At 35.2% G+C, this 21,442-nt stretch overlaps 2 protein-coding genes across 9 annotated transcripts in view; both read right to left on the bottom strand.

Annotated features, from left to right (window-relative positions):
• Rbp6 (RNA-binding protein 6) overlaps window positions 1-21,442 on the bottom strand; it is a 965,414-nt gene that overhangs the window by 870,597 nt on the left and 73,375 nt on the right. The window lies entirely within an intron of this gene.
• LOC141400958 (P protein-like) lies at window positions 14,884-17,244 on the bottom strand. The gene has a single exon (XM_073980680.1). The coding sequence runs from the start codon at window positions 17,240-17,242 to the stop codon at window positions 14,939-14,941; it is 2,304 nt and encodes a 767-aa protein (XP_073836781.1). The 5' UTR covers window positions 17,243-17,244; the 3' UTR covers window positions 14,884-14,938.

Raw genomic sequence — 21,442 nt, 5'->3', positions numbered from 1 at the left:
CTGCATATTATAGCAAAAGCAAAAGAAAAAAGTTGTCGTTGGAATATTGTTCCAAATATATTTTTTGGTTTGATTGGAAAAATTAGAAAAAAAAATATTTGGAAGTTCTCCAACTATTTCGATAAAATCCCATACAATAATGAATGTACTCCGCTAAAACTTCATCAAGAAACATGGTTTACAATCACGAAGGCTTAGTTGGTTACAGTTATACCTTATAAGGATAGGAAATTAAGAGTAATATTGAAATTAAAATCATTCAAAACAAGTAAAAAAGTATCAGTCGGCTTGGCCGACAGAGATATACCCTCAGTCGTGTATATTGAAACAAATTTTTCTAAAAAACGTATGTATTTAGAGGGTTTTAAATTGTTTGGGCGTATGAACCGACAAAAATGTTGATTAGGATTAAAGAGCAAAAGTTTTGCGGAGGAAATACTTAAAGGAATGGATCGACATTGACCATTATGGAAGTGGATCTCCAGCCACAACGTATGGTGCCATAGGGGGTTTTTACACTCTTCGGGCTGATTGCTCAAGAAGAGTGGATTTGCCCCTGAAAAAACTTTTACCATCGAAATTGAGGCTGCGAATGCAAGTTGCTTCAACAAAAATCAAAGTGATTCGATAGCAGGTCTTAAAGTGAACTTATCCGAATTTTTTTTTTTTTTTTTTTTGAGGTACTGGATGAAGTGGACAAATATAGTCCATATTTGAACCTGATCTATATCTGGTAGATATATGGTAGGATGTGTAAAGTATGGACCAATTCGGACACTCCCTTCAAAAGTTACCTTACGAACAATTTTTCCGAACATTTTTGAAATTTTGTGGGGGAGGTACATGGAGGAGTGGACCGATATGGTTTATCTTCGAACTTAAACTATGTTTGGACAAAATATTACTAAGGCCAAATTTTGGACCCAATCGGCATATCCGTTCGAGAGTTATCTTGCGCTCCAACCACCTCACACGGTGTAATAGGGGTTTTGTGCAACTTACAGGCTATTTTCTCAGGAAGTATGGACTTGCCCCTGATGAAATTTGTACCGTCGTATGGGGGGCAGTGAATATAAGTTGCTAAAACAAAAATCAACGCGATTCGAGCACAGGACCTAAACTGAACTTATCCGAAATGTTGTGTGGGAGGAGTGGTTACTTCCTTCAAGAGTTATCGTACGTACAAATTTTCCGAACATTTTCGAACTTTTGTGGGGGAGGTACCGGAAGGAGAGGACCGATATAACCCATCTTCGAACTTAAACTAAGTTTGGACAAAATATTACGTAAGCCAAATTTTGGACAGAATCGGTTGATCCATTCGAGAGTTATATTGACAGACAGACAGACGGACGGACATTGCTCAATCGACTCCAAATTGTCTGAAACGAATTTCGTCCAAACATACCTGGGGTCTAAAACCATTATTTCGATGAGACACATTTTGCCCGTATGAAAGTGTATATACCCTCGTTAGCATAAATGCTGAGGGTATAAAAATAAGATATATCGAAAAATCATACACTAATGTCATGTTGCCCATGGAGTATTCTTTGAGTCATTCTCTGGGTATAGATCTATAAAATGTAAGGTTAAGCCAGAAATCGGAAGGGAGCATAAAAAACTTGTTGGTTTCAACCCATTTTTCTACATTGATGCCAACACAGCTTCCACGTAAATAAATTTTACTGCTCGAGATTATGGGATCCTCCTAAAACACTTGTAGAGAAGTTTTACATGGCTGAAATACTCAGGAAATGTCGTCAACATTACACTGAGGGGTATTTTACCACCGCACAATAGCCCCAAATCCAAATTTTCTGGCCAAAACTATTTCAACGTCCATTTTGTATTGAAATTATTTATTATTTATAATAAATGTTTTCCAAAAACAATTATTACGTTTTATCGACCAAAATGACCAAAAACAGCCAAAATTTGTTGAACAGGTGGTCCCGTTGTGTGGTGTCTAAACCAAAACATTGACCTATGTTAATAATTTTTGGTATGAAGGATTCATATCTTCCAAGAGATCAAAATACCAAATTTCAGCCGAATCGACCATAAAGTGTCGCTAAAATCCACAAAATATCTAAAATCGGACGGTACTTTTATGTTGGGGCTATGACAAAAAATGGACCTATTTTCAAAAAAATTATACATACTTGTTTTCTACACTCTGAAACCCTTAAATATGAATTTTAAGGAAAATCGGTTGATAGATGTGGGTATTACCGTTTTATTTCAATTGGATACTACGTACTGTCACAACAGGTATTTACAAAAAATTCCCCCATCTTAAAATAGAAAAATCCACTTTATTTTAACTGTGGCAAATTTGAGCACGATTTGACTTCTGAATTTGTAAGTACAGACCCCCCTGCTATCTTTCAAATTCGATTTGGAGGTGGACATATTTGGACATTTTTTTAAAAGTTTAAATATATTTTAAAAATATTTGTAAAAAATAATTTTTAATATATATATAAAAATTGATTTTTTTACGCTAATTTTACAAATTTCATCGCCCTTTTTGTAAATATTATGAAAGTATTCATTAACAGCTTCCCGATTCATAATAACTTTGGTCTCACTTCTGTATATTTATGCAGCGACGCAATACAACAAAAATGGTATATTTTACGGCACAAAGTCCGTTTTATTTTTACATAAAAAAGTGTCAACTTTGGTACTGCGCCAATCAACGAATACTAACGTTATTTATAAATACTAATTATTTTCAAATGACTTGATGTTTTTTTTATTATTCTGTGCAAAAAAAATTAAAATTTCGAAACTTCAAAAATAGGGTTTTGGCCAAAAATTTCCTGATTGAAACCTATGTGCACCGTTGAAAATTTGATGTTGCCTGGCAATCGAACCGCAGACCTTCTGAGTGCAAGGCGGGTGTGCATACCACTGCCCCACGGTGACACCCACTTAAGTTGGCCGATGCATAAACTGGGCATTCGGGTCAGCCGTTCAACAGGGACTTCGTTCCATTGTTTCATTGAGGATTCGGGTCAGCAGTTTCACAGACACTTCGTTTAACTGTTCCATAGGGCCGCGGGTCTCTGTATCATATTTAGATGTCAGTAGCGCATGGTAGAGTCTATAACGTAACCCTAGACTAACAGCTCCCAAACATCTACGCCCGAACGCCGAATACATCGAGTTCCCGATCACATAACCCCTACCACCGAATTCCTTATTTGTCCGATCATATACTGCCGAACGCCCAATACAGTAGAGTTGTGCCAAAGGAACTACCTGGAACTATCTCGTTCACTTCGCAGTTCTAATGGCCCACATTTTTTCTTTGAACAAACCGCGTATACTTAATATCACACGTTACATTTCATGATGTTACTCATACGTTTTGGAACTAGTACAAGGAACTAGGAACTAGATTACCAACTTTAGAATACAGCATGTACCCGAACACTGAATACATCGTTTTTACCGTAATCATCAACAATACATCACATTTTCAGATTATCTACAAACCGTCATCAACGCACCAGATTCCTGATTTTCTCGACAGATCGAAATCCCAGTGATTAGACCAAACATAACTAGCGACGAATCGTCTAGAACAGAACTCGCCGACTCTCCACGAATTCCCCACCTTGAAACCTCCAGTCTGCCTTCACACCAACGATCGACACAATTCCATACCCATTGCAAACATTTTATAGCACTTAAACACGAGTAGATTGTAAACTAGTATTTAATCAATAAAAACCTGATATAATCCACCCAGTTTAGCAATTCAGCAACTTTTATCGATTGACAATTTGTATACCCTACACAACTATGAGGGGAGGGTATTGTTGATTTTGTCCTAAAAATTTGAAATACATCTAAATAATGGTCTTAGACCTATAGTTATATATATCAAAACAGGTGAGCAAAGGCTATACTCGGGACGGGGCCGACTATGTGTACCCTACACCACTACCTCTGTGCATAACCTTATCACTGGTAAACATAATTAACAAAAATAAATAAATAATTAATAATTTTATATCTGACTACTGTCGACAATGTCTTGGTACTGATTCAAAGCTGGGCAGAAGAGAAAAAGAAGAGAAGCAGAGGTATTTGTCATTAAAAAAATACTTCAAAATATTAAAATTGGGATAGCTTAGTGCAGTTTTCAATAACTCTGATATTTTACGAACATACATTCTCCTTTAGTCACCAAAGTAGCTAGGTTTCCCTTTATTTGATATATTGGAAATCCTTACCTACAGTCTCCTAGTGATGTTCATATTACTTATGTACATTCGATCCACAGCGGGTAGACTTTCCTAAAATGCTTTAAAATACAAAAAAAAGCTCACAAAAAAGAACGTTTTGACCCAAAATATTTTACATTTGTATAAACCTTAACATGTTGTTTTTACTTCTTATATTTTAACTATTGTTCTCGTAATTTATTCACCTTCCACAAAAACAAAAAACAAAACAAAATACATACATATGACCTCAAAGGTCACTCAAGAAGAATTCAAAATGATTTCCCTTTTGAACAAATAGAACAACGGAATCACTGTTTCCTGGTCCTGCTGTAATGATGCTGATAATAATAATAACAATGATTAGAAAGACTGAATTAATGAATGAATGCAAATAGTTTTGCTTGAATAGCCCACCTTCCTTCCCACAACTCGCCCCTGTTCCATTTTCTACATTTGGCATAACAAGCAACCCATGAAGCCAAGTAAAAAAAGTCAGTCAGTCACTCAGTCATTGAATCATTTTGTGTTCTTCTTTTTTCTCGTCTCAGTCCCTCGCTAGAGTCAGACAGTCATTCATTTAAGCTTTACAAATGCCAAGCAGCGCACACATCACAACTAAAACAAATACTACGACAACTGCATACATACACAGGTACAGGCAGACAGACAGACACTGTCAAACAATGCAGATGATCTATTACCCAGCTAGCATTTGGAAGTGAGTTACTCACTTCCTCTACCAAAAGTAATCGCATTCTGAACTTCTTTTCTATAAAAGAGCGATACTTTATCATTTTACAATAACAAATGTATTACTGTTCAAATTAGATCGATCTGCATGAACTACCTAGTGTCGCAGAAGAAGATGAAAATTCTGCATTTGATTGTCTACACAAACAATTTACATTGTTTTACTATTTCTTCTCGTGAGAGAGATACGGTGAGAGTTTTACAGCTACTCCAAGTATTTGCAAAGACCAACAACAAGAAAAATATCATTCAGTTTAATATTTCAAGTGCGAAAAGTACGGGAAAGTGAAATTTCAAAAATATAATTAATAATTTAATATTTAATCTTTAATAAATTGAAAAGTAAAAAAGTGCAGTGACTATATGATTGTGACTGATAATAAGCAGACAAATAATATGTATTGTGTATAAGGTGAGTGATATTTAGATAAAAAAAAAAATTTGCATTTTCTTTATCATAGAGTGAATTTGAATATTAGAAAAAAAAAACAAAAAATGGAAAAAAAATCCAAAAAGTCAAAAGTGCCAACAATACTTATTACACTCATTCGACAGAGAAAATTAAAACAAATAAGTTTGCAGAAATAATGATAATAATGATATGACTACTAAAATTTAATTTGACTTTTAAAATGTACACATTTTCGATTTTAATTTTTGTTTTATGTATTTATTTATGTATTTATGTATTTATTTATTTATTTATTTATTTATTTATTTATTTATTTATTTATTTATTTATTTATTTATTTATTTATTTATTTATTTATTTATTTATTTATTTATTTATTTATTTATTTATTTATTTATTTATTTATTTATTTATTTATTTATTTATTTATTTATTTATTTATTTATTTATTTATTTATTTATTTATTTATTTATTTATTTATTTATTTATTTATTTATTTATTTATTTATTTATTTATTTATTTATTTATTTATTTATTTATTTATTTATTTATTTATTTATTTATTTATTTATTTATTTATTTATTTATTTATTTATTTATTTATTTATTTATTTATTTATTGGTCATTGCCACTATTTTATGGGAAAATATGCAATATCTTTCAAACAATGTACTTATTTGTCGCCTAAAGGTACTATATCCAACAAGCATTTTCTATCGCCCATTACCCGAAGCAGTCACTCCCGGGCGATTGAAACACACATCAGCAATATCGCATTCTAATTGATGTAGGCACACCGTTCGGGAAGAAATGAACCACGCACTCGTTTCCTCATAAATGTGTCTCATGCGTTGTCTTTGAAAGAATCGCTTTAGTCCAGAGTCGAGAGTCACTATGGCGATATTTTTATGGGGAAACGAATGCGTGGTTCATTTCTTCCCGAACGGTGTGCCTACATCAATTAGAATGCGATATCGCGGATGTGTGTTTCTATCGACCGGGAGTGACTACTTCGGGTAATTGGCGATAGAAAATGCTTGCTGGGTATTATCGTCATTAAAATAAGCGGCTTGTAAGTATTGTTCTCAAGCTTTGCTACAAGCTGACAAAATGACAGACGACAAATAGACTGCCTGGAGAACAGACCGAAAGAGCTATGAATGAATGGATGGAAAGATAAAGGGATTGAAAAGCAAATAAACAACAAATGTGGAAGTACAACTATGCAAAATAAAGAAAATACACGTGCTGAAACATACACATGCACCACATGCAGAGAATATTTATTCGAAGTATTCGCATACTCTCGTTTTAAACGAAAGTTGGAAATTTACATAAACTGCTATAGTTCTCAATTTCGAAGAGATTCTTCTTTAACAACTAATGAAAATACTAAACTATTCGATCAGTTACAATATATGAAGAAATACTTGCAAAAAATGTAGCATAGAAATTTGCTTTAAAAAAGAAACCGGCTCAAATTAAATGCTCAGATCAGATTACATTGGCCTTTAGTATGCAAATTATTAATTGGAGAATATTATTCCTAAATTTTCCTAAACCAACACTTATTTTTTTCTTAAAGAAAGGTTAGTTCCACATTCCCTTACGTATTATGTTTTCTTTGCCGGTTTTGCATTAACAACAAGGCTGTGTAGCTTTTTTCATAGCGTTCTTTTCTTGGGTTCTTATTCCTTTCAGTCTTTAGATAATCACAGTTATTTGAAAGGATAATACTTATAAAACTGTCATCTTTGTTTCAATTCCTGCTTAAAACTAAACAACCAACCAGCGAGTCATCTATACCGACCCAACCAGATGGCAAAGTGAACAAGTGGGTCAGTAATCGCTGTATCTTTGTCGTTTGTTATTCGGCTTTGTGTTGCCTCTACCTCGGTATTTCTAAAAATGAAATATTCTTTTGATGTTTGTAATAAAAGAAGAGACAAGTTCATCCCAGATAAACAAATTTAAAACAGACGGATTTAATGGTTATATCGGAATTACAGTTGCTGTAACAACTGGGATGTAGAGATTTGCCTATATTTTTTATAATTCGATAAAGGCTTAAAGGATGATTATATTAAGACAAAACAAAAAACATGTTCAAATCTATGACATATTTTCAACTTTTCTTGTCTTTTTTCTATGCAGAGTCCTAAAAAATTGTAGTTGGATTTTTTGGAGTAAAAGAAGTTTCTAAAACTATCGAATTCACGGATGTTCGCATTCACGAGCAAAATCAGTTTTTACCAATAACAAATTGGGATCAATAGATGTAAGATATTTCAGGACACGATCGATTACAGGATTTTGTACATTTACATAAATAAAAGAATTGTAGTTCTTTTAGGGAGGCTTTGGCTAAAAAAAATTGTTTGGCTTTGCCGACTGCTAAATGTCTTAGCCTATGGTTTCACAAGAAAACAATAACGAGAGTGTTGGACCTAAATGTACTACGAGGGAAACTAGAACAGTTTCTGGCCAGACGCCCTTTGATATTTAATGGAAAGTTTGATAGTTTTTAGCCTAAGGATACTCGGGGTATTTTGACATACGATTATGTGTTGTGTTGTTTACAGTGACCTGGAAAATCACTTTGTAAAAAATGAAATTTAATTTTGAACATTTTCATCCGACCATTTTTCAAAATATTCGACGTGGATAATCACGGCAAGGTGCATCGATCAAAATAAATCTTTGTATGCCGATAAACGACCATCCTATAGCACTATGAAAAACTGGTTTAATGAACTCAATCGTGGCCGACACTAACTAAAAAAATTAAGGTCATGGGTAGATCCAGCACAATTTGACAATCGCTCAAAAAGGGCTCTTGTCGATTGGTGCAAAAAATTGTGAATAAATGCGATCGCGGTGCTTCAAACGACATTTATAAGATCGTTACAGACGACTAATATTGGATATTTGCTTAGGAGCCCGAAACAAAACAGCAATCGACCATGGCGGTCTTCGAAGGCGAGCCAAATCCAACGAAAGTTCTTCATGGAAAAACCACTTCGAAGCAAATGTTCGCCTGTTTCTTCGACTAAACTGAACATGTGGCTACTATACGACTTGAGGAACGTAGGACGGTAAATTCTGAGTGGCATAGTACAATTTTTTTGCCTGAAGTCTACTGAGAAATTCAAAAAACGAACAAGAGAAGACGAATCATTGTGCACCGTGACTACGTGAGCTCTCACGCATCAATTCAAACCAGCGCCTCGATAAAATTTCAAAAAAATCTCGAACATTTGAACTTTGTGGCGAGGATACTGGAAGGAATTGTTCGATATAGTCCATCAAAGTCAACCCACCAGCCATTTTATTTGGTCAAGGTAGGATTGTTAGGAAGAATGTACTTGCCCAGGAAAAAACCTAATATCACTATAAACAGGACCACAAGGCGTGCCTTCTGTAAAACTTGATGACCCTCAAACAGCTCTTGAACTAAATTTTGTACTTTTGTGAGAGAGGTACCTGAAGGTGTTGTTGAAACTTGATGCATATTTGAGAGATGTGCTGGCAAGTTGCAAATATTTTTGTTCTGATGTTTTTTGGAAAAAGCGAGAAGTGAGTATCATTCGCATTTGTATGGGAATACTCGATACTAAAAGCGCTCGCTCTTTACCGAAAAATATATGAAAAATGCTGAAAAGCCAATTGAAAATTCCCTTAGCCGGAATCATGAATCATGATATTGGTATCGTTTTGAAAAACACTACTCTCTATAATAGAAAGTAATATGAAGCAACTATTTAAAAAACCTTTTATTATGTGCAAAGTTTCGGCCAAATTTTAAAGTCATTTCTTAAGTAATCGTGCCACAAAATTCTAGGTTGATATAACTAACGATGTGGGTCCATCCGTCCGTTTGTCTGTTGAAATCAAGATAAATTTCGCAATATTCAAGGTAGAGCTTAATAATTTGGTACAGAAGCTTCTATTATTGCTGAGATGTTTGGTATATGGGGGCTACATGGGTCCACGTTTTGATATAGCCCCCATAGAAGGGTACCTATCGATCTTCGGTATTTTTAAGGCTTTAGTCTCATTATCCCACCGAAATGGTCAGAATTTGGAAATTCGTTGGGTGTACAAAACATTCCCACAGAGGATGGTTGGTACAGCACCTCTTTTTGATATATACCCCATAGAATGATATCTCCTATCTTTTTTTATCTTTTTTTTTTTTTTTTTTGAATAAAATGTAGTTCGATATCGTTACATCTAGACAGACTAATGACTGAATGGGGTAAGAGAGGGATAACACACGTCGTTATTCATACATTAAGACCATGGATTTGAATGAATTGTTGTTCTCCCTCTCCTCGCCTTCCACTATTTATGCAGTCTGTGTTAATTTATTAATTTATACACTGATTACCGACTGACAATAGCAGTAGCGATGGCGATGATGTTGTTAACGTTGTTCGTAGTCAGTTGCAACAGACCAAGATAACCCAGCAAAACGCACAGCGCGAAAATGTCCAGCCTAATGGGTAAACATTAATTGCTGTTAAACAAATAATGTTAGAGGAATGAATAGATGGCAAAAATATTAAAAAAAAAAAAAAATCTTTCAATTTGTGTAGTAATGTTCATATAGTTTTGGAGTAGTCAACAGACAACGGAACTAGTGATTAAAACGATTTTAAAGGTTCTGAAAAACTTCAGCAAGCATTAGTATACAAGTTATATGAATGCTGACTTTTACTTTAATTTTATTTACACTTTTCTGAATATTGGTAATTTTTTTTAAAATAACCCACACAATTTATCATATCTTTGATTTTTAGAGATAACATCATATAACAGTTTTGAGTTATTGGTATCACGTAGATGATTAGTAATTTCCTTAGCAAAATTTTTTGGAAAAAATTTGACACTTCCCGAAATAATTTTTAGAAAACGACTTAAATCAGCTTTACAAAAATATTTTTTTAAAACTCTAGCAAAACTACGTCTTGTGCCATGATATGAAAATGTTCATGAACATTTTCATGAAAATGTTTTTAGTTTATTGGTAAGAAGGGAGAAAGGGAGCTCCTTCACCTCCGCTCTCTCCTAAAAGCTAAAAAATGTTCATGTAATATTTTCAATGTATGGCACAAGAGTACCATGGCACGCAAAACTACATACAAATAAAATACATAAGATATTTTTATTTTTTGTCTCAATTTTCGGCAAAAGAAAACAATTATGGTAAGACTAGCAAAATGTCCGCTAATTCGTTTGCGGAAAAGGAATAATTTACAACTAAACAATATTTAATATGAAAATTGTGAACACTGATAATGTTGATGTACTAATACATATCTTAATTGATATTTAATTTCATTAAAGTACTGTTCGTACACCTATTGTTTCCTTATCGCACCCCTATACATTAACAGCGACCCATATTCCAGTTCACGTTTTATTACAACGGTACTGGTATTTTGAAGATTTTATCCACATTTTCCAACAGAAGTAGCATTAATTTCGGAATTTGAAAAATGTTATTTTATGCGCACTCTATAACAGTTAATTTTTTTGAGACATTTTAATGCATCTAGTACAATTATTGTACAACCACATCTAACAGTGAGCCTGACAAAAAAATAATAAATCAGAATTCAACTTCTATTTCTTAGCCCAATACCAAATTTATTGCACTTTACTACTTTTCGCACATTAATTATATAATACAAGTTCCATTGCTACATCCAACACCAAACTTTGTACTTTTCTATTTGCAACACCAGCCCTAAGTGACCGCCATACCCAACACAGATCATAACATAAAAATACGTTTTATACGAAAATACGAATTACAATAACTATATCAATCCTCCACTCCAACAGTACTCTTAGTTATATATTTCAGGAATTTAGCACCATGCATGCAAAAAATCCATATTGTATCCTTTACTACTTTTCGTACACATAAGTACGAATTTCCAAAACTACCTGAATCCTCCTCTCCAACAGTAATCTTAATTACGAATTTCAGGATTTCTCTTCTATACGTTCACCAAATTGTACCAATTTTAGTACCATTTAGTACATTTCGTACACATAAGTACGAGTTTCCAAAGCTGTCTCAATTCTCCACTCTAACAGCAACCTTTATTCAAAATTTCAAGATTCCAGCTCTATCCGTTCACCCAAGTACTTTTACTTTTTAGTACTTTTCGTACACATACTCGTAAGTACGAATTTCCAAAACCGTCTCAATTATCTACTCAGCGGGTCTTATAATTCCAAATTTTGGGATTCCACTCATCCATAACCAAATTGTACCAAATTTAGTACCATTTAGTACTTTTCATACACATAAGTACGAATTTCCAAAGCTGTCTCGATAGCTCTATCCTACACTTCAAGAGTAACATTAGTTCCTAATGTGAGGTTTCCAGCTCTCTCCATTCACCAAAATCCAAATTGCACCAAATTATGTGCCATCTAGACTTTTCGTATACGTAAGTACGAATTTCCAAAACTACCTCCTTATCTGAACCCTCCAGTCCAACAGTAATCTTAATTCCGAATTTCAGGATTCCACCTCTATCCATTAACCCAAATCCAAATTGTACCATATCTTGTACCATTTAGTACTTTTCGATCACATAAGTACGTAATTCAAAAATCTATCTCAATCCTACACTCCAAGAGTAATATTAACTCTAAATTTCAAAATTCCAGCTCAACCCGTTCCCCCAAAACCAAATTGTACCAAGTTTAGTACCATTTAATTCTTTTCGTACGCAATAAGTACGAATTTCCAAAACTACCTCAATCCTATACTCCAACAGTAATCTTATTTCCAAATTTCAAAATTCTATATCTATCCGTTCAATCAAATCCAACTAGTACCAAATTTAGTACCTTTTAAACACGAATTTCCAAAAATACCTCCATGTTATAAACATACACTCCACCAGTAATCATAATTCTAAATGTGAAGATTCCAACTCCATCCATTCTCTAAAATCAAAATTGTACCAAATTAAGTACTACTTAGTACTTTTCGTATACATAAGTATGAATTTCCACCTCCAGATCTCAATCCTACACTTGAACAGTAATCTTTATTCCACGTTTCAGATTTCCAGCTCTATCCGTTCACTCAAATCCAAATTGTACTAAATCTGGTACCATTTAGTACTTTTCGTACAAATATATCCGTTAAATATATATAATTGGTACTAAATTTAGTAGCTTTAAGTACTTTTCGTACACTTATAGGTCAAATTTCCAAAAATTCTTTGGTACATCTTTCTAACTCTGCATCAGTGATCCTCATTCCCGTTTGCCTAATACAAAGGGTAGCATATTTAGTACGTTTTAGTACTTTTTGTGACCTTCTAGTTGGAATTTCCAAAAACCCAGCCTTATCTCACCCCTATATACCAGTAACAACCCACACTCACAACAACCCACAATTTCAAGCTTCTAGCTTCAGCCGTTTCGTCTGGGCGATGATCTGTCAGTTACTCACTCAGTCTTTTATATATGTACATACATATAAGCAGTATTAAAATATAATAATAAATTGCATACGTACAGAAAAGATTTAAAAAATGAAATAAACAAATATTTAATAACTTGTAATTAATCATTTTTTAAAATACAGTTTCAGCAGAAATTACAAATAAACAAATATATTTGATATCTAGCGAAGTCCTACATACACATTAACCGCTATGCGACGATCGTTTCGTTAGCTGGTTAGGCTAACATTCCTCAAGGCAAGATAATTTTCGCCATTTGGAGCACCTATTCATACATCCAAGATTGCAAAAAAAGTATTTGTTGAGCCGCCTGAAAAATTGCAAATTTCGATGATGTTGTGCACAGATTCAACTCCACCCTCGATCTACACCATAAATAGTTTATTGGGTTAGGCGTACAATTGATGTTCATGGTTTTACTTAGCTGTTGTGAATTCAGTTAAGTCGAAGAGAGTTAAGTTGCGACATATGACGACCTCTTGGCAATTGTTGCATTTTTTTCATTTGTAAACACATTCTCTGTTGCCTACTATTTTCCATTTTATTGCAGTCACCTTAGCTCAACTCGGTAGTTCCCCCCAGGCCTGATTTTATTTGCATCCCCTGATATCGAGAAGGTGATAGGGCAGACATGTGTATTCCGCATACTCGTATGTATGAATATCTTAGTCAGTCAATTAGTCAGTCAGTTGGTTATTGTGTATTTTTACTAGCCAATCTCTCAGCAGCGCCCTTGTTCGGGCAACGCAAATCGTGGCAACAACAAAAACCTATTAAGAAGTCAACGTTGTTACAATTATGAATAATTCATCAACATCATCGCTATCAACACTTCAACATCATTACAATCTCCATCACCGTCATAGACGTCGAATTGAGTACAGATCAACTTGGTGTTATCGCTTGTTCTCTGTCCCTGTCGTCGTTGTTGATGACATCGCTGACAATTTCTCTGCCATTTGTAACGTTTGTTTTATTCGTCGTCGTTGTTGTTGTTTCCAAACAATACTGTTGTTAAATTTTTTGTTCTGCAGTTGTTATCGAATGGCAAATGGATTGAATTAAAGGCAAAGATATGCCAAAGACAAATCTGAGCAGGCGACGTTGAATGCCTTAGCATTACCTTTGTGAAAAAAAACGCGGAATATGGTTGGACAGCATCGTAAACACGAGAGGAGCGGAGTCTATTAATAAAATAATGGCATAATATATTGAAAATTACTACATTCGAAAGTGTCGTAAATCCCTTGTTTAATTAGGGTAGGACCGGGTATTCTGTATTTATTATAAGGCTTAAAATTTGTAAAATTATCGTAACTGAATAGATCGGCCACAATGATTTTTGTCGAATTTAAGAAATTCAGGAATGAATTCAGACTTACCTTGCACCTTCAATCTGACCCAAGACAGAAAGTGTACATCGAACCACTGCAAACCCTACAGATACCATACCACCAAATCGATCAACATGTACAGCTTTTTAAGGAAGCCCTGTCTTGTCCCATAATGTGGAAGCGCAATGCCATGCAATCGTTCGCTTCATACAAACGGCTTTATAATTTATGAACCCCAGCATCTTACATTACTAATGAACAGATGAATACGGCATTCCGGACAACACAAATGATCCAGATAGCGGTCTGAGGATATGGAAGGACATTTTTGTAATTTATTGGACGTCAGAAACAATAACGGTAATATACAGCAAAATGAAAGTTCGGACAATTAATGAGATAAAGAATAATAGGCACTCATCCAAATGCTTTAAACGCAGTGGCCTCATGCTGGTAGATCGACTGGAACGCATGTCCAAAGATTGCATACTATATGCCAAATACATATATTAGAATTATCCTTCACATCGCTTCCAAAGCATGTAAAGCGTATTGTGCAAACGGTTAAAGTCATAGGCCAATCGTAAAATTCAAAATTAAGAACCCCCATGTTAAACTAAAAGTTAAAATCCTTCAAAATATTTTAATTAATTTATTATATAAACACTAAATAAAGTCACATTAAATGTAGGCGGACTAATGCCACTCCCACATACAGTGGGCTATGAACAAATAAAGTGAAGCCACTATTAAAGTGTTGATCATAATGGGAAAGCCAAAGAAAAAGAATTCAAGAAATGAAATACGATAACCATGCTGTTCGGCAACACCAGATGACACAACATTGGCCGAGGCTCCAATCAGTGTACCATTGCCACCAAAACAAGCTCCCATTGCTAAAGCCCATACCAAAGGTGTCAGGGGCAATTTCAGCTCATCATTTTGAGCCAAACTTATGACAATCTTAACCATCATTGTTGTTACCGGAATATTTGCCAAAAAGGCTGAGGCAATGCCAGAAACCCATAAAATCAATAAAACGGCTACCAAAAGTCGATATGCCGGTGAAACGGTACTAATGATTTTAACACATAAATTACCCAAAACATCAATTAGACCCAGTTCCGTGAGGGATTCCATCAGGGTAAATAGGCATGCGAAAAACAACAGCGTAGACCATTCCACGCGTGACAGCACAGTTTCGATGTCTTCTTCGTCGGCAAGTATCAGCAAAAGAATAGCACCCACCAAGGCACTCCAACCCAGGGAGAGGTGATGCAAATGAGGCACAGCATGCAAACAGAACAGGCAGAGCACAAATACAAATGCCACCGTCGATTTGATTAGCAACACCTTGTTACGTATCGAATAGGTATTCTTCATGTACTCCAGGGTAGTTTGGAAATCTGTGGTAACAAAAACCGACTTGGCCTCCAATTCCTTTAGCTTTTGTTTCAATGCTTTGGCTTTTTTGTGTAGCGTATTCTGGACAATTTCTTCATCAGTTGTTGTAGGAGCTATGGCCTGGGCTGCTTTCTCCCACACCTGTATCTCATGTTTGAGAGCTTCAATTTCCACCGATTGCTTGTTCATGAAATCCTTTATCTTCGGATACTTCAAACGAAGATGAATAAAAGTTGATATCATGCCCAATACCACAGCGGGCATCATATGAAGGCAAAAGTTACCAAAGTTCACCCCATGTGTATTGATATATTGATTGGTCATAATTAGTATATTTGGAGGATCTCCAACTGGGGTTAGGGCTGCACCAATATTCGAGTATATTACCATGGACATAAGAACTGGCACCGGATTAAGATTGCAAACTTCACAAAGACGTATGGTTACAGGGGCCACCAACAGCATCATGGTTACGTTGTCCAAAAATGCCGATAATACAGCCGTAAAGAGGCACAAGACATAAATCAAGCCAAATAGATTACCCTTTGAGAGTTCATAGGCCAACACTGCCAAATAGTCGAATATGCCTGACTCGGATAAAATAGACACCAAAATCATCATACCAAACAGGAGCATTAAAGTTTCCACATCAACCCAAGACATTATGGTTGGGATGGAGGGTCTAGCATTCAAAGCAGCCAATATACCAATTGCCAGAGTGGAGGCCACCACAGCTGCAAAGGTTCGGTTTACAAATTCCCAAATTATTAGAACATACAGCAAGAGTAATACCAAAGAGCCCAAAGGTATTCCGAGGGTTTTGTCCACAGGGCTTGTGTCGAACCATAGCTTCAATGTTAGTATCTCCTGAACATTGGTGGTCATAACAAGAGCAATGGAGGTGTCACCATGGATTTTTGAGACATCGCGGTTCAAATCCATAATGATTGACTTTTTAATTACAGGACTGTATTGTAGCCTTTTATCGCCATTCAACAGCAAATAATGCCTTTCACTCATAACCTCCACCACATTGTCTTTTCTAAGCTCCAAATATAAGGATAGATAGGGTTCATTGTTGTTTGGAATATTGGTCAAGGCATCATGTCCTTCAGTAAAAGCTCCCATTAAATGAATTCCAATTAAATGTTTTAAACCATCAATGACAGGAACATCCAAACGTTTCGTTGTCAGAGGCCGAACACCGGTTAGTATTGGAGTCATATCCTTTTCCTTGTGTGCCACAATGGCCGTTGCATAAATTAACCAAATAACACAAAGTATTGCAACTTTAATCCAGTGCACCGCCACTTTTCCGCGGCTTGGCTGTGAAGTGATTGAATCCATTGATGGCTGCACAGCTAAACGTACTTTTCTTGATGTCTCATTTTCACCATCTGCTTCGTACTCTATTTGAGGCAAATCATCAACAGGATCATCTATTTCTTGATCAGGTTCGTGGGCTCTGGGTCTGGTGTTTTGTCCAGCACTGGAGTTTGTATCGAATTTAATCTTTTTTAACATTTTCTGTGATATTTTCAACGAATGTTTTTCGTTATGAATGTGAATATGTGAATTAAAATATTTGTTTGTCATGTATTTCGAAGGTAGCTTCATGTAAAAAAAAAATATTTTTTTTATTTTAAAAACGCAATATATCCGTTCGGTAAATCCAAAATATAACAAAAGAATACTCATAATAATGGGGGTGAGGGTTTTTTGTTGATATAATTAATCAAGCTCGAGGTCATAGTTTAAATATTCATTTTTATTTTTACATCAATATTTCGCAATTTCAGTGAATTGCATCTTCAGGATGATCTACAATACATTGAAAATACAAAAAATAATCGCAATTAAAGAAGTTTCATAATTACACTTGTAAAAAGAGAATAATAAAAATCACAAAATCACGTAAACAACAAACCTTAATATTTACTTAAAACTAGAGTAGCATCACTACCATCGTCTTCAATTGTAAATATTGCACTGATGTTTCTTTCGATATTGCGATTTCTTTATGTTCTTTGTTTTGGTAATTAAACTCCTATAGCTTAAAGCGCTATTGTCGACGTCCGTTTTGAAATTCATTCTGTTTGTTGTTGAAACGTTTAGTATGTGCAGCATCTCCATGGTATAGCGTTTGTTGTAATGAGGTTCACATTCTAATACTCTCACTCTCTCGAAATTAGGATAGTGAGTTGTGTTTGCACAGTGGCTCACAAGTGCTGTTTTAGGCTTTGACTATTTTGTCTCAATTGTGAGCTGGTCTGACCTGTGAGCAGATAATCTGGTTTTTAATTTATTTTTGGTGGTTCCAACGTAAACTTCATTTAGGTTAACGGTAGAATAATTGCTGAATCATTTTCAAAATCGAGAAATTAAACAGCTGTTAAGGTGTTTGAGATAAATTTCTAAATAAAACGACAAAAAATGTTAAAAATGTGTTCTTTATTTTTTGGTAAAATAGCAATAAATTGACAAATTTTAAAATAATTATGCAAAAATAGTAATACTTCGAATCCCACTACTTAACATTTTTGTAAATAACTATGTGCAACATTTTTAAGGTGATCTTGTGCTAACAATTCGAACTGAGGATTTTTTGAATGTACAGACCAAACGACAAGAAACCCTAGTTGGGTTTTGTTGTGTCAGATTCAGCTCGGATTTTATGGCCCCATCTAAACATGGTTAAATATTGACTTTTTTAAGAAATTCGGGGCTATATCTCTGAAACCTATGCGAATCTTCTTCTGACCTCCGAAGCAAATTTGTAGATAAGGACAAGAATAAAATATTTGGAGAAATAATGAACTCGAAAAACTACAAATTTCAAAATATAAAAATTCCACAATTTTTATACATTTCGCACCGTATCTCCAAAATCGTTAATTTTTTCTGAATATCAAAACATGTCATTGTTGTAAAATGCCTCTATGCCGTTGTTTTAAGTACATTTTTCAACGACGATATAATAAAAATGTCAATAATGTAGTGAAATCCGAAATGCGAGAACTGTGTTTGAAATACGTGTTGTAAAATATATGATGCAAAATACCGCTGAAACAACATGAAGTAAGCATTTTAGAGTTTCAGAATGTTCTAAAGAATTGTTGAGAACTGTATTTGGAAGATTTTTGTAAAAGGTTACTTCGTTCAATTGCATGAACACATGTCCGCACAAGTGGACTTTTCTCGTTAGATCCGGCAAAATTGGACAATCGCGCGAAAAAAGGCTCTTATGGATTGGTGCAAAGAAATTGTGAATAAAACCGATCGCGGTTCTTCAAACGACGTTTATACGATCACCACAGAATACGGGATCTATGCTTAGAAGCCCGAAACAAAACAGCAATCGACCATGAGGGCCTTTGAAAGCGAGCCGTTCCCAACGAAAGTTATTCATGTAAGAAGCACTTCAAAGCAAATGGGCGCCTGTTTCTCCGGCAAAACTGACCGTGTGGCGACTATACGGCTTGAGAAATGTAGGTCGGTTAATTCAGAGTGGTACACTACAATTTGTTTGACTGAAGTCTCCTTCGAAAAACGAACAAGAGAAACGAATCATTCTGCATCATAACAATCAATCAATCATCACACATCAATTCAAACCAGCGCCAATTTGACCTGACAAAAGGTGTTTTGGAGGTGTCTCAATCGGAGTGGAAAAAGTGATTCAACAATTGGTTTGAGCGCATGAAAAAGGGTATAAATCATGCTGGAGACTACTTAAGAAAACGATAAAACAATTCTTGATGGTAAATATTCGCGTTTTCATTGATAGACCAGATAGTTATCGTGCAGCCCTCGTATATACCCTCGTTTGTCTAAAGGCTGAGGGCATGGCTGAGGATATAATTACATTGAATTGGAACAAGGTTGCCCTTTGCAACCAGAAATGGCTTAACCATGTTATGTGTAAATCTCAATTTTTTCATAAACTCGTTTTTCTAAATCTCTGTTTTCCTGTGCAAAAAACACCGTTATACCAAAACATAAAACATGAACCGATATGTGTAAAAGCGGCATATCTCAACTAGCATGAAAGTCATTAATAGGGGCCGCTAGATCAAAACAGAAAGTGTTTTCAGCCAAGATATATCTTGCGGCCAGCTGCAAACGCTCAAATCAATTTTGAATGGGAATAGAATTTGGTGAAAATACCATTTCAACGAATTGATGAACATGTGTGTCAATTTAACGTAACAGAATAAAACTTTTTGAAAGCCTTATTTAAATTAGATCGTACCTGTCATTTCTATTTCTTCAGCCGTTGACTTAAGCAAGAAAACCACTCTGCTTATGCGAGTGTCAGCCTTTCCATCTCCACATCATCGTCTTTTCGAAAAAAGTATCCCCAACACAATTAATCAACTGATTAGAAATAGTCATAATTTATTGGAACCTTTTACCATTATGCGGGAATTACGTAAATTTACATTCTGCTCCACTTTTTTATCTTCCACAAATTGCAATAAATTTCACTTCTGAGACAATCTAAATTTATCCGATCTTGCACCCAAAGTCAAATAAAATTAACATTTGCACCACTTTCTCTACAACGACCTCGTCGAGCTCTTGCCGCCGTCATTGCTAGTAGTAATTCACATAAAAAATTGCTCCCGCTTTCAATTCAATTATCATCACTTCACCCACTGGTAGTCGCTGTCGGCTGGCCCATCGTCAACGAACAACATCATTCATCGAATTCAAAACGAATGGAAGAAACAAAAAAAAGCAAAAATAAAATATTGAAACAAAAACATCAGCGACAAAAGAAAATATTCAATTAGTATTTATTTTAATCCATGCCAATGCATTCGTTCTACAGTCAGTGTTCTGAACGCTGCTCGCAATTGCCTCAAGAATTTTTGTGCTCATCCATGTGGTTCTTAGAATTAGATATTCATCCAGGGTTTGGTGCAATCCATTTTTTCTAGCTGCCACTGTAGTTGTTGATTTGTTTCAACTATTGTTTTCGTTGGCGTTTACAATGCAAACATCCTCCTTCGACCAGCAAAGTCAACAGAAATTGCTTTCAGTAATGGCCTTGTCCTACACTTGCTTAAATGAGCAATCATCAGAACTTGTTGTTCGCACACACCAGAGAACAGCTGAACAACCAACCACCTACACACACAAATTTTGTCCATTTGCCATTCCATGATCAACGAGCAATGACCGACAACCGCTGCTTATGTTGCCTTTAGTGCCACTGTTGCATGCGCATGGGAAAGTTGCAAGCGTAAAAAAAACAAAAACACAAAATGTGATACTCGCACGTCTGAACGTCTAAAACATGTCAAAGTCACTGCCGATTATAACACCAGAGAACCTCATTGGCGCGAATATGTGTGAAAACACGAAAGAAAACAAAAACAAATTGTCCAACTTTTCCAGCATCATGGCTGAGGACGGCTAGCACATGCTTACCCCCACCAGAACACATCATCACCGAATCCCACCAACACGCTAATAAATAAATGAAAAATTTGCAAAAGTTCCACATTCATGCCACTGACTTAAATTCTCAATGTGCGCCAGCATCAATTTTATGATGCCGTGTTGTTGCCGCAACTGCTGCTGGTGATGATGACGATGATATACCCTCTTCCTTGATTCCACCATTCACTTGCATTCAATTTTTGTTTGTCTATTTGTTGTTGTATTTGGCAAATTGTGAGGCCAATCAGCCGTTGCGCCAATTTCGAGTACGCCGAAAATGTTCAATATCTGTTGAAATTGAGATAAAACTCCTGCAAAAATTAAAAACCAATTACCAATGCCTGAGGC

The sequence above is a fragment of the Musca autumnalis genome, unplaced genomic scaffold, assembly GCF_047663935.1.
Source record: "Musca autumnalis isolate F117 unplaced genomic scaffold, ASM4766393v1 scaffold_4, whole genome shotgun sequence".
NCBI classification, from domain to species: domain Eukaryota; kingdom Metazoa; phylum Arthropoda; class Insecta; order Diptera; family Muscidae; genus Musca; species Musca autumnalis.
This window is presented reverse-complemented; position numbering and strand designations above follow the sequence as displayed.

Excerpts from the sequence above, each read along its gene's own strand:
- LOC141400958 (XM_073980680.1), bottom strand. The coding sequence starts at position 17,242 with ATGACAAACAAATATTTTAATTCACATATTCACATTCATAACGAAAAA.